At 46.2% G+C, this 17965-nt stretch overlaps 2 protein-coding genes across 2 annotated transcripts; both read left to right on the forward strand.

Annotated features, from left to right (window-relative positions):
* The first annotated feature begins 4953 nt into the window (after positions 1–4953).
* On the forward strand, positions 4954–5298 carry LOC124689897 (60S acidic ribosomal protein P2-2-like). The gene has a single exon (XM_047223355.1). The coding sequence runs from the start codon at positions 4954–4956 to the stop codon at positions 5296–5298; it is 345 nt and encodes a 114-aa protein (XP_047079311.1).
* Positions 5299–10514: 5216 nt separating this feature from the next.
* LOC124689898 (NDR1/HIN1-like protein 10) lies at positions 10515–11144 on the forward strand. Its single transcript, XM_047223356.1, has one exon. The coding sequence runs from the start codon at positions 10515–10517 to the stop codon at positions 11142–11144; it is 630 nt and encodes a 209-aa protein (XP_047079312.1).
* Positions 11145–17965: the final 6821 nt, after the last annotated feature.

Here is a 17965-nt window from a genome sequence, read left to right on the forward strand (position 1 = left end):
CTCACCATGAGCAAGGCATTACTCCCTTTAATTTATGCTTATGATCCTATGTCCCAGTTTTACCTTACAAGCTTTATTTACTTTTGTTTTATCAAAGTACCTTTTGATTCATGATTCATCGGGTTAGTATTGGATTAGTACAAGAGTATCAAAGTTAGCCTAGAAGCAAAGCAAATTACTTAGCACCCCTCATACCTAGCTGCTAGTGCTAAATTGAAATTGGCTATTCTAGATGGGAATTTGTGTGTGTGAAATGACTTTGAAAACCTTGGAATGATGAGTCATTCTATTGAAAGATCTTGAAGGTGAACATGACTTGTGAATGACTTGGTGAATTTTACCAAAACTGATGGTTGGGTTCGGATGCGATACCATTCCAATTTTACAAGTACCCCCACAATACCTGATATGGGTAGGGCTTAACTAGAAGTTTATGTATCTTAGTATGGGTTCCCTCTAAACAAGCGTCATCGGGGTTAGGCTGGAGGCTGCCTCTACAACAAAAGAAATGATGAGAAATGACGTGAAACGAGGTGAATGTCCGGCCCAAGCCCTGTGCAGTTCCCAGGCTGACAGTTGGTCTTCACTGGGAGGCCAAGCTCATGGGGAGAGATGCCTATACTAGGGTATGTAAGTGAAAGGTTATGGTTGGTAGTCCGCACACGGAGTGTGGTAAATCAGGGCCAGTTAACCCTGACGGATTATTGCAAATGTTGTGGCACAAGTGTACGACCTCTGCAGAGTGTAGATCTATTCGAATAGCCGCGTCCACGGTTATGGACGGTTGGAAAGGCCATACTGTTCCGTCATCAGAACTTTTCAAAAATGTGACATGTGAAGGATGACTTGTAATTTTGAACTTGAAATGGTGAATTTGACTTGAAACACAATTGAGTGTGGGAATGACACTAATGTTCCCACTTGAGTTAGTTAGCACATGAAGAGTTGTTTATTAAAATGTTTGTGAACTAAAATTGGCTTTATGCAAAAGAAACTAGAGCTTAGCATCCCCCTTACTAGAAATGTTAGTACTTACATTAGTATTAGTTTGCGAGTACTTTGAAGTACTCACGGCTTTGTCCCTGGCTATTCAAATGGCCAGACTATGAAGAGGAACAGCAGTATGAAGAGGATGGACAGCAGGACGTCTACGACAACTAGGACTACTCCTGACGTCAAGCGTTGGCCTGTGGACTAGAGAGTCCCTTATTTTTACGCTTCCGCTATGTATTTGTGATGTGTGTTGAAACGATAGTTCAACTATTATTGTAATATTGGATCATGTGATCTATTTGTAAGACGACTATGATATGTAATGAATGATGACTTATGATATTCAACTGTTATGTCTCGCAACAACAATATTCCTGGGATTGCGATGTATGGCATAACAGGCATCTGGACTTAAAAATCCGGGTGTTGACACCGTGCTCCTCTTCCTACCTAGGCTGTACTCCTATCTACGCCGGGGATGTACCTCACCACTATTCGAACATGTACCTGCGCTAGAAAAAATGGAAACTCTTTACAGATAAATCAAAAGAAAAACACAGTACCGTGCTCCTCTTCCTACATAACCTGTACTCGTCTCTACGCCGGGGATGTACTTCACACCCCTTCGGACGTGTACCTGCGCTAGAGGAAACGGAAATCTTTCCAGATAAATCAAAAAGAAAAACACAGTACCGTGCTCCTCTTCCTACCTACGCTCGTACTCGTCTCTACGCCGGGGATGTACCTCACCACTATTCGAACATGTACACTCGCTAGAAAAAACGGAAACCCTTTACAGATAAATCAAAAGAAAAACACAGTACCGTGCTCCTCTTCCTACATAACCTGTACTCGTCTCTACGCCGGGGATGTACTTCACACCCCTTCGAACCTGTACCTGCGCTAGAGGAAACGGAAATCTTTCCAGATAAACCAACAGAGAAATACAGTACCGTGCTCCTCTTCCTACATAAGCTGTACTCGTCTCTACGACGAGGATGAACTTCACACCCCTTCGGACGTGTACCTGCGCTAGAGGAAACGGAAATCTTTCCACATAAACCAAAAGAGAAACACAGTACCGTTCTCCTCTTCCTACCTAGGCTGTACTCGTCTCTACGACGAGGATGTACTTCACACCCCTTCGGACGTGTACCTGCGCTAGAGGAAACGGAAATCTTTCCAGATAAATCAAAAAGAAAAACACAGTACCGTGCTCCTCTTCCTACCTACGCTGTACTCGTCTCTACGCCGGGGATGTACCTCACCACTATTCGAACATGTACCTGCGCTAGAAGAAACGGAAACCCTTCACGGATAAATCAAAAGAAAAACACAGTACCGTGCTCCTCTTCCTACATAACCTGTACTTGTCTCTACGCCGGGATGTACTTCACACCCCTTCGAACCTGTACCTGCGCTAGAGGAAACGGAAATCTTTCCAGATAAACCAACAGAGAAATACAGTACCGTGCTCCTCTTCCTACATAACCTGTACTCGTCTCTACGACGAGGATGAACTTCACACCCCTTCGGACGTGTACCTGCGCTAGAGGAAACGGAAATCTTTCCACATAAACCAAAAGAGAAACACAGTACCGTTCTCCTCTTCCTACCTAGGACTGTACTCGTCTCTACGACGAGGATGTACTTCACACCCCTTCGGACGTGTACCTAAACGGAAATCTTTACAGATAAATCAAAAGAGAAACACAGTACAGTGCTCCTCTTCCAGAGAATAAAAGAGAAAATCAAACAGAAACCTTTCCAAAAGAAAAAAAATAGAAAAAAAAACAACAATTTGATGCGCCGAAGGCGCCTTGATACGAGGCGAAGCCGAGCCGTAGCAATCGCTTCGACATATGGGGGTAACGACAAACGGGGACAACGACATATGTCTGCCATTCATTATGTTTATTAATGTTTGATGCGCCGAAGGCGCCTGATACGAGGCGAAGCCGAGCCGTAGCAATCGCTTCGACATATGGGGGTAACGACAAACGGGGACAACGACATATGTCTGCCATTCATTATGTTTATTAATGTTTGATGCGCCGAAGGCGCCTTGATACGAGGCGAAGCCGAGCCGTAGCAATCGCTTCGACATATGTCATCTCGTAGCACTCTGTTGGAATTAAAAAAATTGTAATTTGAAAGTGCTACCTCCCTCCCATTAATTCCTCAGAAAACTCACAGCCCGGAAATACAAAGGGAAAAAGCCAAAAAGAAAGTCCCACCCAATTTTTTGAAAACGTACTGCGCGCGTAAAGGGAAAAAGAAGATTAACGGGTCCGCATATTGTTAACGGGTCTACCGGCGCGTAAAGGGAAAAAACCAAACCCGGAAAACGATTCGCGTCTTTTCCCGGGGACACGTTCCGCGCGCGACACGTGTCGTTGCGAGAGTGCGCGCGGGGGATGGGTTTTTCCCTTCTCAAAGGTCGGCCTTCGTGTAGTGGCACCCATCGAAGAGGCGGAGAGTCTCACGTCGCCGTTCAGGTCCATTTGCCCAGATGAGGACCGCTCAGCCTGCCGCGAGTACATGCGGATGTCCATCCACCATGCCAACGAGGCGGCCATGCCATGGTTCCGCACCGCTCAGCAGAAGCTGGTGCAGGTGGAGTTGCATTCTACGCCGATCTAGCTGCGAAGAAAGCTATTGCAGCCAGCGGTGCTTCTTCTTCCGGCGCCGGAACTTCGACAATCGCGTCATATGCTGGTCCTCCGATCGTCGTGCACGTGCACAATGTCTCATCGGGCACGGATATGGACTCCGAGTTTTGGGAATCCATTATACGCGAGCCCAACGAGCAATCTTCGGACGATGGGTTTTCAGACTCTCACTAGGTTTCTAGGTTGAAGAAGTTTCGAGTATCAAGAGTCAGTGTCGGAGTGTCAAAGTGTCGAAGTATCTGAAGCGCCTATATACGAAACTTTCTATGTACGGAATTATCTGTGTCAAAATGGCAATGTTTAATTATGTGTCGTAGTTCAAATTTAATTTGAAATGTGCCAAAGCTTGGAACTTTGTATGAATTTTGTAGCACATCACCTAGAATTGCACATTTTACATCACTGGATAGCAGAATTTGTTTAGGTGATGTACAGACCGAAAAACACAAAAACAGGTGATGTATATTTGCTTTTTGATGATGTATTTTACATCGCCTGTTCGAGATATCCTTATGTTATATGTTAAAAGCACTGGTTTTCATGAAATTCATGCGAGTTCGATCAATTACAATAAGCATATCAAAAGTTTTTTAGTAGCCAAAAGATAGCACTAACGCAGTACCCGTATCCCTATTGGAAAGCTCGTCCGAACAGCTTGAGGCCTTGAGCTCCCAGGAACCTCATGAATCCCCTGCCGCGATCAACACATTACGCATGAGGTACTCAGCAGTTCAGGTTTATGTCTTCAAGATGCCGTAGACTCCATGGAACCTAACTTGTCTGTCCGTAATCCGTACCTTCTGGAGCTAAGCGAAACAAAGGCAGCGCGTTGGTGTGATCTCACGGGTTGGACTCGATCTCATCACAAAGCCGACAGTTGAACTGTAGAAGGGCGGGTCTCAACCGAAGTGAAACTGAAACCTGATGGTGTACGCCGTAGTTTGCTTTCGAATTTGAAACTGATATATACCAACATGTTCGAATATGAAGCCGATACCAACATGTTCGAATTTGAAGCTGTTACCAATGTGTATAGCCTATGTACGTGCTACTACTTGAGCCCAAAGCTTTTACGAACACGTACGTGTCAGCTCCGGTGTCCGGGCCTCGCTCCGCAAATAGTCCCATCCAGATTCAAGGTCGACGTCCACGTAGTGTTGCTCTGTATATAAAGGTCCATATACACCGCTCGAGTCTCATCAAAATTCGAGGTTCTTCGCCGGCAAGTCGCTAATCGACCGACTAGTTAATTAGCTAGGGTTCTTCGTCGAGTTTCCAATCGATCGAGATGAAGCTCGTGGCGGCGTACCTGCTGGCCAACATGGCCGGGAACCCGAGCCCGACCAAGGACGACGTCCGAAAGATCCTTGACTCCGTCGGCGCCGAGGTGGAGGAGGACAAGCTGGAGCTGCTGTTCAAGGAGGTGGAGGGCAAGAGCGTTGCCGAGCTTATCGCTGCCGGCAAGGAGAAGTTCGCCTACGCGCCATCCGGTGCCGGTGCTGGCGTGGACTCGGCCCCCACCGCCGCGGCATCCGGAGGCGGCGCTGCTGCCGAGAAGAAGAAGGAAGAGAAGGCCGAGGAGAAGATAGAGGAAGAGGAGGATGACAACATGTTTAGCCTCTTCGACGACTAAGCAATTAGCATGGCGTCCAGAGATCTAATCTACTCTGGTTTCTAGTAGTAGCAGCTGTTTTTATTTTACAGTAGTACCTATTTTAGTCTATTTTTTGGCCGGTCTCTGCACATCTATACTCGTTGGTAATATAATATATATGATATATGATGGTTCAGTAATAATCAGATCGTTACGGTGGCAGTATGTGGCTTAATTTTTCCATCTATTTCTTGCATATTCATATATCTCGGCAATGCTTCTTCCGTCCTGACAATGTGTTTTTAGTATATCACGAACTTCTCTGCTGCTGAAATTACATTAATCTATTTGCATAACTAATGCTGCATAGGGCCAACCTGCAAGCTAGTACTCAGTTTGGTCTATTCGATTGCTGGCCCAACCAACTCTAGCATTGTGAACGGGATCGTGGTAATTTGACCCAACACAATTGTTGTATTATGATCTAAATTTATAAGAAGGTTAAGACGAGCGGAGCGAGGCCCGTTGCCGGTAATCATATTTTTATTTATCAAAATATTTCAACAAAAAAAATTCACATGTAACATCTTGATAATCTATGTGCATTAGTACAGTTTCACGTAAACCATATATTTGCAACTACTTGTCTTTTTGTATAGGCCACCGACCTACTGCAAATATTTTCTCTAGATTCTTTTTTTGTGACATAGTATAGTTTTGTATTGTACTTATCCTTTTTCTTAGACTTTTTGTTGTTGTAGTTTTTGTAAAAAAAAATGAAAAAAATATTACTCCCTCCGGTCCTATTTAATTGACTTAAATTTAACATAAAGTTATACTAAATTTAGTATAAAGTTATACTAAATCTGAGTAAATTAAATAGAACCGGAGGGAGTATGTGTATGTTCGTGGTGCTCAATCACAATGTTCTCCTAGTTTAGTTAGCTAAGAGCACCTCTAACCGATCCCCAATCCCCAATACGACCGTAGAGGAGCAAATTTGCGCCGGTAACGGTCACCGACTCTAGCGAAGCCCAAAACCGGCTAAAGGAGCAAAAATGAGAGATTGATCCCTAAAATATACCCCCACACTCCTAAAAATACTCGTCCGTGAGGCCGATGAGAATAATTTTTGCCCTCTCGGAGCGCCTTCGCCGGGACCGTGCCGTTGAGCAGATTGTACTAGAGCTCGAGCTGTGTTAGCGCGGGCAGCGCCGCCGCGTACCGCCGCGGAATGGGAGAGGCGCTGGTGCTGGCACGCCAACTGGGACACCACCGTTCCTCTCCAGCAACAGCGTATAGCAAGTGTTTGATAGTATGTTTGAGCCAAATTATAGTTTTAGTCCTTTGAATTAGGGGATCGGATCTGGGGGTCACTGTTTAGGAGCAAACTTTTGCTCCGCCGTTTGCTACTTTAAATTTTAGGGGATCGGTTAGAGATGTCCTAAGAAAGTATATTAACCATATAACCCGGATAGGGTGTTTTTCAACCTGGGTGCATATGCATCCTTTTTGCCATGTTAAGAAAATACAAAAAATGTCTCGTGTATATCTTGACACGTTAAATGATCTCAAAGTTGTTTCAGCAAAAAACTACATGTTTTGTGCTATGTGCAAAAAGACAAATTTTTGCTGCTAAAATAGTATATTTCTCGAGACATTTTTTTGTCTACAGGGCAAAAACAATTGTCGGTTTCATGTGAAACTTTGTGTGCACACATATAATATAACCCTCTACGTGCGATTTTTTTTCTAAATTCTTGAACTCTTTGAAATATGTTATGTACGTACCGGGTGCTCAGAATCAGTTTTGAGTTTCGCATAGAAACCGTGGTTTGACGCCTTGAGTCACTGGATCAGATTTCCGAGCTACTCAGGTTCTAATTTGTTTTTGAAAAGAGTGCAAAAGATTTGCCCTATTCCATTAATTAAGAAGAAGAAGTTCAACGATAGTTCATTTACAACCCGTTTACACAAAAGACTACTCTTGTGGCATCAATTACTCAAACATTTGTGACCCGCTAACATCCAAAGCGTAGCTTCAAGTTTAACCTTATGGAAGATCACGGTGGGGGGCGCACGCTTGTTCTTGAAGACCCGGGCGTTCCTTTCATTACAAACCTCCCACGACACAAGGAGGGTTAAAGAGGACATATATTTACGCTTTTTCATCGTGCCTCACCAAGAGTGTAGAGAGGCGGTAGACCAAATATTGAGGTCAAGAGCTTGAAGACCCAGCCACTCCTTGAGGAGACCCAAAGCCGAATGGTGTAGCGGCAATTAACAAGAAGGTGATCAACGAATTCCAAAACCCGGTTGCAAAGAGGACAATTGCCGCAATTTGGCCACTCTCTCTTCTATAAGCGGTCATTTGTCCAAAAGCAATTTTGAAGCGCAAGCCACATAGCGAGCTTGATTTTTGGCGGTGCCCACAGTTTCCAAACCGAGGACACGATAGGGTATAGATTCGCCCCAAAGAATTGAGCTATATATGCCGATTTGGAAGAATAGTGGTCATTTTCGGTTAGGTTCCAAGATATATCATCCTCAATGTCCTCATGAAGAGAGACATCCGCGAGCTTGACCCAAAGGCGAATGTATTGACGGATATGCTCAACGGTGAACTCCGCTTCCATGTTGATTATTGAAATCCAACCATTATTGAGCAATGCTTTCTTGACGTTCTGACTGTAAGCTTTGATATATGTCATCAATAAGACACTCCTTTTTGCGAGAGAAAAAATTACAAGGTTCCAATTGTAAAACTTAAAATGTGATCACATGGGCCATATGGATCGAAATTGATAAGGTTTATCAGCAGATCCATAAGATCTGTGATCAAATCACGGCGAATGCCAAGTAATGGACCATGGCAAGCGGAGGTCGTTTCCTGCTGCAGGATTTGTTTGCCTGTTCTTGTGCTTTTTGTGAACTGTCGAAGGTCGTATGAGCGTTTGTGTTTCTGGTGTTTAACCTCATTGAGCTCGTTGTATTTGTTCTGTTTTATCTAGTGTAATATAGTCGCATGCTGCTCTTCTGCATACTGCGAAGTACTGAAATTAAGAGGAAACTGACACAGCAACGACCAAGAAACGACTTGACATCGGTACGCGGTGTAGTTGACTCGACTCGCGACCGCGTAACCGCGTTGGATGCGGACGTTCTTTAAAGATTTTTGGATGCGCAACTTGTCCTGTTGTATTGATGAGGTATCATTATTTAGATTCCTTAGGTCTAATTCCTTAAGTAATCCTAGCGAGGAGCGAGAGTGTTGGTTGTTCTTAACGAAATAGTAGAACTCTGCAGGCTCCGTGCATAACTATGTTCAACATGTACTAAGAATATACTATCTCCGTTCTGCAATGTAAGATTTTTTTAGGAAGCTAATTATAAGCTTCTTAAAAAGGATTAACTTTTAGAATGGAGTTAATATATGTTAATTATTAATAGATTTAAGCTACCAGCATTTGAGGATACCGATTATCTGTATACTACAGCGGAAAATAAGATGTTACTCTAAAAGGATGTCAGAGATTGTCTAAATTTGAATGCATATATGCATATTATTAAATAGTGTCTAGATACATCTAAATTTTGACATATTTTGACATCCTTTTATCTACATTAGAGCATGATGACTTAGCTAATATTATTTCACCTTATGCTTCATAACTGAAATTACGGGACACCAGCAGCCATAATATTTCAAACACGTCGCATACTGCCATCAGACGCCTATCTTTTTTTTAAACGAGGCTGAAATTTCCATGAAACCTATAAGATATACCATCAAGACTAATGAAAGAATTTCCTTTATGTGGTCGGTAAAGAGCACAGTTTCCCTCTGTGAATGCAAATGCATGAAACTTAGGGCATAGAACTGCTCAAGACCTGCGGAACCTGGTCGCCCTAGCGACGGGCTCCGCACGGCCAGATCAGCGCTCGTCGTCCCATAGACCATGCATCTAACACAGAGCTTCTGTCCATGAAAAAGTGTACTTTCAACTTTCTCGGAGACTCAAACTATGTCAGCCTTTGATCGTGTTTACGTAAAACACAAAAATGGTTGTGAAACTAAATAGCTATATGATGAGACATTTTTCATTGTAAATCTAATTAATAATACTAATTTGGCGTCATAAATATTGGTGCCTTTTTATTTAAACATGGTCAAAGTTACAACAAAAGTTTAACTTTCAATGAAAGTTGAACCTAGATATTTTTGTGGACGAAACGAGTATTCCTATGCACCACTAGATAATTGTGTGGATTCCCTTAATGCATTTATAGAGAACCCTCGTGTCACTATGGTTCTTTCAAAATGCCAAAAATACTTTTACTAAGTGGTACTAACACCGTTCCAATCAATAAGGCTTTTTTTAAGTTAAACTACGTTAAGTTTGACCAAGTTTTAAGAAAAATAATATGTACAATCCAAAATCAACTTCGTTAGATACATCATGATATATATTTTCTTATGGAATCTATATAATATCATGGATTTTGATAGTTTTTTCGAAATTTGGGTCAAACTTTATTTGGTTTGAGTTTAAAAAATAATATAAACCATATTTATTGGAACAGAGGTTAGTATAGAGATAAATACTATATATAGTCAGAATGCCAAAAAGGAACTTGGGTTACAAGTTCAATACCACAGAAAAAGGATTATGTACACTTAACATATCTCTACTAAGGAGAGTTTATTGCTACTAGTAAACGTTTTTCAATTATAAAACATGTATATTTGAAATTATATTTGCTTTAATTGAGTGGATTTTTCTGTACTCCTGGCCAGACGATCGTGTTACAAAGAACAGAACTATATAATAGTTAGTTGAAAAATTGTAATTCAAAACCACCTTGAAACAAAACATGTAAACTAATAATAAACAACATTAATGCTATGATATTACCCAGTGCCGTTGCGTATAATACGAAATCAATCTCCTTATGAATTTATGAGTCATTGCTGAATAAAATGCAACAGTTCTTCGTATGGCATTTCGTAATACTACGTACTACAGAGTACCAGGAAGTACGTTTCAAGTCAAGTCAAGACACAATGAAAAAACGGGAAATAAGCAAGTCTTGTTAATCAAAGCCATCGATTCGTTTATTTATAGACGAGCACATGCTCTACATCCTCAAATCAAGCCGTCACTCTAAGTTTCAAAGAATAACGATTTGGCCTTCAGAGTTCACACACACTCTTATCCATAGCTTACTGATCTACCAGCCACGAGCCACCCTCCATGGGGGAATGCGACGAATGCTGCGACAACTGCGGCTGCAGGTGGAAGGACGTCTGGCGGCTCCTCCTCTGCCTCGCGGTCCTCATCGTCGTCGCGCTCACCGTCGTCCTCGTCGCCGCGTTCGCCTTCGTCCGCCAGGTCGTCGTCACCGTGGACGACGCCTCCCTCTCCCGGCTCGCGCTCGTCAGCACGCCGGGGACGGCATTCGCCTACAACCTGTCGCTCACGCTCGCCATCCGCAACCCAAACTGGGCGATGAGCTACAAGAACACGGAGCCTCTGGAGGCCGCCTACTCCTTCGACGGCCAGCCGTTCGACCGCGTCAGGCTCGCCGGAGAGGGCGACACGCACGGGGCCAAGAAGACGGTGTTGTACCGGATCACGTCGGGCTCCGACGGCGCCTTCGTGGCGCTGGGCAGCGCTGGAGTAGCCGAGTTCAAGAAGGAGAATGCGACCGGGGTGTTCGAGGTGGAGGTGGTGGTGTCTGGCGAGGTCAAATACACTGCCCGTCTGAGCAAGTGCAAGATCGAGGCCAAATGCCCGCTCAAGCTGCAGCTAGCCTTGTCCGGGGAGACGGTCGTGTTCCAGCAGGTCAAGTGCAAGCTCGCAAAGACGGACAAGAACTGCTAGTGCTTCAGTTTAGTTAGGCGCGCGCTAGGTTAATTTCGCTTCGAATTTAGTTTGCAACTGCGGTGAAGTGATATGGTGTACGTGTAATTACATGTGTTCATCGACCGTGCACCTGCATAATAAATCACTAATCGTACCGGACAGAAACAGAACCGCTCCAGGGAAAAAGAACCGCTCCAGGGAAAGCGATCTGGGCGGCGCTCATCTGCTCCCGACCGGCCAAGTCGCCGGTCCCTGCCTCCTCCGTCAGCCGCTCCGGCGACGAGAGGGGGTGGGGACCCTGGAGTGACTGCTCTGGTCTCTAGTCCGGGATGCCTAGTGTTTTCTTGAGGCGCTGCTTGTATGGAGGAGACTGCGCCGCGTCGAAATAATTTGCCTCTGCTCTTCCTCCATCTCGACGTCGCTACAACTGGTGGCGTCAGGGGGCAGATGGCCTGGTCGTCTCGCTGGTCTCCAGATCCGGTGAGATTTGTTGTTGTTGGTCGGTGTTCGATATTTTCGCGGGTGGCAGTCGCGTCGACTACTGCAGTTGTGTGTGGTGTGTTGCACTTGTGCACGTGGATGACGGCATGCGGCGGCGTTTCTCTTCTTCGACTATGTCAAGTGAAGATGACGTCGTTGGGATTTGGTGACCACGGGGAAGATCCCCGGCCGACGTGCCACAAAGTCTCGGGATCGTCGCTTGCGATAGCCCGGTTCATCGGCTCGAAAAGCATCTGTGAATGCGATGGTGCTCTCCCAGATCTAGGTGTGGCGGTTATTCGCCTCTTTTTTCGGCGCTACCATAGTGGCAGTGGAGGAAGATGGTCGATGTTTCGGCGAGGCACAGGTTTCTCCAAGGATAAACTTGTAGTTTTACTTCTTGTGGGTTTTCTTGTGCAAAGTTGCTTGACACAAATGTTTGTCTTGTGTGGTGACGACCATATGTGTAATCTCTGTAAACAGATTGTCTAATGAAATATATGGTTACATAAAAAAAAAATCACTAATCGTGTGGTCTTTACTCCATTTAGGGGTGAGAAGAAATAAAAATTTATTTAGGAGTAAAACTTTTAGAACGGCATCGCCGGGGACTGTAACACTTGGAACGGAGGTCCAGGAGACTGCTATGATGGAGCAAAGAGGCATCCTTTTTGGCACGAAATAAATTGTTCTTTCTCAACAAAAAATTAGAGCTGAAAGAAATGAGGGAAATCAGAACATCACCCTGCTCGTTTTTAGTCGAAATTGTCACAGAATGCATGAGGAATTAATATTAATAATACTGACTTTGTATCTTTTTATCAGGATAAGTTCTAAATTCTTAGAGACACGGTATAAAATATACGCCCTCCAACGAATGAGTATACGGAGTATTTGATTTCATACGACCTTATTATCAGATTATATTAAATCACTGAAACTTATTATGGATCCAAGCGAGTAATTAATTTGGCCTGGCCCTTGCGCATGTGGTGCCTCGCCTTATTATCGGATCAGCACTCCCTGTATATGCATCTTACGATCAAGATATTATTTTACACAAGCCAACACTACGGGAAAATCAGGCGCTGCCGTGCAGCAAATCATTGCCGTGAGCCACCGCACGGTAAAGATTTCTTTGCCGTGCGACGTAAGAGGCACGCACGGCAAAGAACATGTGCACGGCAAAGTTACAGGGAGGCGCACGGCAAAGATACAGAGCACGGCAACCTCACGCGTGCCGCACGGCAATGTCCCCTCGCACGGCAAAGTTCCTCAAACGCGCACGGCAAAGAAATCATGACGGCAAAGGCAATATAAGGCCGCACGGCAAAGAAACTATGCTCGGCAAAGGACTGGGACGTTGCCGTGGGCTTCTCTTTGCCGTGAGGCCAGATAAAATGCACGGCAAAGGAGCCTTTGCCGTGAGGCCAGATAAAATGCACGGCAAAGGAGCCTTTGCCGTGCGACTCCTTCTTTGCCGTGTGATGTACTTCATTTTATTTGTTTTTCTTTCTATTTTATTTCATCTCATACTTATATTTATTTTTTTATTAGTTTCACTTTTTGATGAATATTTATTAGTGTTACTTAAGACAATGTGCAATACAAAATTACTCTCCATGTTCACCCCCCACATATATCAGGGTTTCGGAGCAATTAATACGCGCTTCGAAAAATCTGCTAAGTGTTATCGCCCAAATGTGAGGAATGTCACACCGGGGAGCTACTTTTGCACCATTAGACCTTGCACCACACTTTGACACATATCATAGGTCGACATGCAAGATTTGGTGGGGTTCCGGTGCTCCGGCGGTCGTTATCCCCCTCCTCCCCCCAAAACAGCGGAACGTGTGCCCCGGCGGGTCTACCCCCTAGATTTCTCCGCGCGAGGGTGCACCAATGTAACTTTTCATTCTTTTAGGTTTGTTTAGTACATATACACATGGAGAACCAAGATTGGGACCCTTTGGCACATATACCCGCAGCTAGAGCCATTATCACACGATCGACGGTGTGCCTGATCTACTGGTGAGGGTTAGGTGTTGGGTTAGGGCTAGGGTTTAGGGGCTAGGGCTAGGGTTTAGGTTAAAGGGTAAGTATTTATGGTTAGGTGTAGGTTTAGGGTTTAGGGTTAGGGTTAGGTTTTATGATGCATGGTTCTGCAGCTCCGGCGTCGTGGTTTAGGGATTTAGAGGGGTTTAGGGCTCGAAGCCTCCCGGCTTAGGGTTTAGGGTTTAGGGGAGCTACTTTTGCACCATTAGACCTTGCATCACACTTTGACACATATCATAGGTCCACATGCAAGGTTTGGTGGGGTTCCGGTGCTCCGGCGGTCGTTATCCCCCTCCTCCCCCAAAACAGCGGAACGCGTGCCCCGGCGGGTCTACCCCCCTAGATTTCTCCGCGCGAGGGTGCACCAATGTAACTTTTCATTCTTTTAGGTTTGTTTAGTACATATACACTCAAAGCTCTCTGCACGGCAAAGGCCCCTCAACTTATCCACTCGGGCGCGTCCCGACCACACACAGCAGCTCGACCGCGCCCTGTGCGCCGCCGGCCCCTTCCCACGCCGCCGCCGCCGCCGGAGGACCTCCCCTGCTGCTGCTTCCCCCCCCCCGCCGTGCGCCCGTGCTGCTGCCGCTCTCCCCTCCGCCTCCCTCCTCCCTCCCGAGCGGGCTACCGCGCGCCCGAGCTGCCGCTGCTCCCGGCCACCCGCCATTGCTGCTCGCCGGCAGGCCGCCGCTGCTCGCTCCCCACGGTCGCCGGCGCCACCACCCGAGCCGCCACCACTCGCCACCACCCGAGCCGCCACCACTCGCCTCGATCTGCAGCCTCCCGCGCCGGCCACCACGCCTCGTCCGTGCTGCTGCTCGCCCCTCCGCCGGCCGCCCGTGCTGCTGCTACTCTTCCCCTCCCCGGCCCCGGTATGCCTCTCGTTCCTCCTCCACTCTCTCCGATTTCATTTGCTGCTGAAACTACATGGATTGATGAGTGTTAGTGTAGGTTTTAGATGATTTTAGTGTACATTTAGATGATTTTAGTTTATAGATTGAGATGATTTAAGTGTAGTTTAGGATTTTAGATGATTTATATGTATTTAGTGTATAAATTTAGATGCATTTAGTGTATAAATTTAGAGGATTTTAGTGTATAGATTTTAGTGTAGATGATTTTATTGTATAGATGATTTTAGTGTAGTATATGACTTAGGGAATTTAGTGTTCACTTGCATGACTATTTTATTTTCTCGCTATGTAGGTGATGCTTCGAGGTGGACACGGTGGACGGCGTCGCGGGGGTGTTTGACGGTGGACGGCGTCGCCGCGGTGTTTCACAGGGGCAGCGTCGTGGGGGTGTTTGACGGGGGGAAGGCGTCCCGGAACTTCTTCGGCGATTCTCTCACGCGTCTAGGGTATAAATCTCCCTCCCACCTTTACATGTACCTAGGTTTTCTTTTTGTCTAGATCACCAAGTCTGTCGCGATACCTAGGCGTCTCTTCCCGACCGTAAGGGTTACGCGGATAAATATGCATTAGTGGTCTCGCATATTATGAACCGTAACTCTTACGGCATTTATCGGGACAGCCGGCGGATGCGTAGTTGGGTACGTTCTCCCTGCTCTACCCCGATCCGAGACAGGATTTCGGTAGCGCCTCCCCGTTGTTCTCCGGATGCACACCCCTCTCGGCTTTTTGCCGAGACGTGTATCGGGAGAGCAGCGGGGAGGTGCCGCCGAAATTCTGTCTCGGATCGGGGTAGAGCTGGGAGAACGTACTCAATCTACGGATCCGGCGGCTGCTAGGAGCCCACCTAGTAGAGTTTCGGGTTGATGCACGCGTAAAATAAATAAATATATGATGCATTTATTTCGTATTTGATATATAAATGCTATGTTCGTCTGTTTTGTTGCTTGATTAGAGGATGGATAATCGTGGCTGGATGTACGATGGCGAGAATCGGTCGGTGGAACTATACCGATGAATGGGGAGAAAAGACCGAGCGAGTTTGTGGATAGGGCGTTTGCCATCCCTAGCAGACCTATAAGTGTTTGGTGCCCTTGTAGTAAGTGCGCTAACCGAAAGGCACGGGACAAGGAAACTATGAGTATGCACCTGATCAAGTTTGGGTTCACACCGTCCTACAGGATTTGGACTTACCATGGAGAAAAGGCAAAGAAACGTGCTAGGAAGGAGGTGCGGCAGATTCAACCTAGGGGGGAATATGACACTGGTTTTGATAGGTGCTTAGAAAACTTGGCTAATGGTAATGTACCTGAAAGCTCTCATGTAGAGATGGAGACACCTCAGGATGCGGAGACAAGTGAGGACCCGGAGGAAAACACAAAGGAGTATTATGAGGCTCTGTTTGCTTCGCAGAAACCCCTACATGAAAATACAGAGGTTACCCAACTAGATGCCATCGCTCGCCTTATGGCCTTGAAGTGCCATAGGAACTTGTGCGAGAGATGGGTTCGATGAACTTCGGTCATCGTAGGCAGCCTTCTCGCCGAAAGGGCACCTCTTGCCGCAAAACTTCTACTATTCGACCAAATTGCTCGGTGACCTTAAGATGTCATCTCGGCGGATACACGCTTGTCCAAAGGGATGCATGCTATTCGGAGAGGAGCACGCTGACACAAATTATTGCATCAAATGCAATTCCTCTAGGTACTTTGAGGTAGACCGCAATGGTGATGGTCAGAAGAGGCAGACCACGGTTGCCAAGAATATCCTCCGCTATCTTCGAGTTCTACCGAGGATCCAGCGGCTCTTCATGACCGAGGATACTACCCAGCAGATGAGGTGGGCCGTGGAAGGAAACAGATACACCGACAAGATGATACATCCGTCGGATGGTACTGCATGGAAGAACTTTGTGAAGAAATTTCCATTGAAAGAAAGTGACCCGAGGAGCGTAGCAGTTGCGATATCAGCCGATGGGTTCAATCCATATGGTATGTCGGCTGCACGGTATACGGTTGTTGGCCGGTGTTTGTTATTCCCATGAACCTCCCCCCGGCGTACGCATGAGATCGGAGAACATGTTTGTGTCGATGATAATCCCGGGGCCCAAATACCCGGGTAAGAACATGAATGTGTACCTGGAACCGCTGGTGGATGACTTGGTTCGTGGCTGGGAAGGTCGCGGGATCCGAACATATGACGCATCAAAGAAGGAGTACTTCGATATGTATGTGTGGTACCACACGTCCCCGCATGACCTGCCGGCAAGTGCTTTGTTCTGCGGGTGGTGTACACATGGGAAGTGGCCTTGCCCACGGTGCGGACGGGCCGTGACTTTCTTCGGCTAAACAAGGGAGGCAAGTATTCATGCTTTGATGAAGCTCGACAGTTCCTTGAGCGGAGGCATGCATACGGGAGTGATGTAAAGAGTTTCAAGAAAGGCCGTGTTGTCCGTGGCCCGAAGCCAATTCCGAAGACCGGAACGGAAATCAAGGCCGAGTTAGATGCTCTTCAGCCTAGCCACGATGGGAATGGTTTCTTAGGATATGGGGAGACACACCAATGGACTCACAAGCCGTGCTTATGGAAGCTCCCTTACTTTGAGTTTCTCGAGCTCCCGCATAACATTGATGTAATGCACACCGAGAAGAATATCGGTGAAGCCATTTGGAGCACGATTGTGGACACCGAGAAGACGAAGGATAACATAAAGGCTCGAATTGATCAAGAAATGTGGTGTGATAGGCCGGAGTTGAACATGCAGCCACCTAATGGTGCCAAAAAAACTTGGACTAAGCCACACGCTCCGTTCCGCCTCACAAAGGCCCAAAAAGGGAGGTCTTCCAATGGATGAAGGACTCCTTGTTTTTCCCCGATGGGTTCGCAGCCAAGCTGGATGAGGGCCTCGAACATTGAAACGCTGCGAGTACAAGGACCGAAGAGTCATGACTACCACATATGGCTTGAGCGGATAATGCCGGTGATGATTCGAGGCTATGTCCCCGAGAAGACTTGGCGAGTGCTAGCGAGGTTGAGTTTTTCTTCCGCCGGATTTGTGCTAGGGAGTTAGACACTAAAGTGATTGAGAAGCTGGATGAAGAGGCACCCGTGTTGCTTTGCGATCTAGAGAAGATCTTTCCTCCGGGGTTTTTTAATCCGATGCAACACATGATCCTGCACCTCGCGGAGGAGTGCTTAAAGGGGGCCCGAATTGGGGCCGTTGGCAGTTTGGTCCCGAGAGAGAAACACAAAAGCTTCGTCAAATGACCGGCAATAAATGCAAGATCGAAGCATCCATAGCCGAGGCAGTCCTGAACGTGGAGGTGGCAAACTTCACCACTAAGCACTATGATCCCAACATTCCCACAAAGCACAACCCGGTCCTCCGTTACA

Source organism: Lolium rigidum, chromosome 2 (genome assembly GCF_022539505.1).
Source record: "Lolium rigidum isolate FL_2022 chromosome 2, APGP_CSIRO_Lrig_0.1, whole genome shotgun sequence".
NCBI lineage: Eukaryota > Viridiplantae > Streptophyta > Magnoliopsida > Poales > Poaceae > Lolium > Lolium rigidum.

Bases quoted from the DNA above. Each gene is read 5' to 3' on its own strand.
- LOC124689897 (XM_047223355.1), top strand. From the start codon at position 4,954: ATGAAGCTCGTGGCGGCGTACCTGCTGGCCAACATGGCCGGGAACCCG.
- LOC124689898 (XM_047223356.1), top strand. From the start codon at position 10,515: ATGGGGGAATGCGACGAATGCTGCGACAACTGCGGCTGCAGGTGGAAG.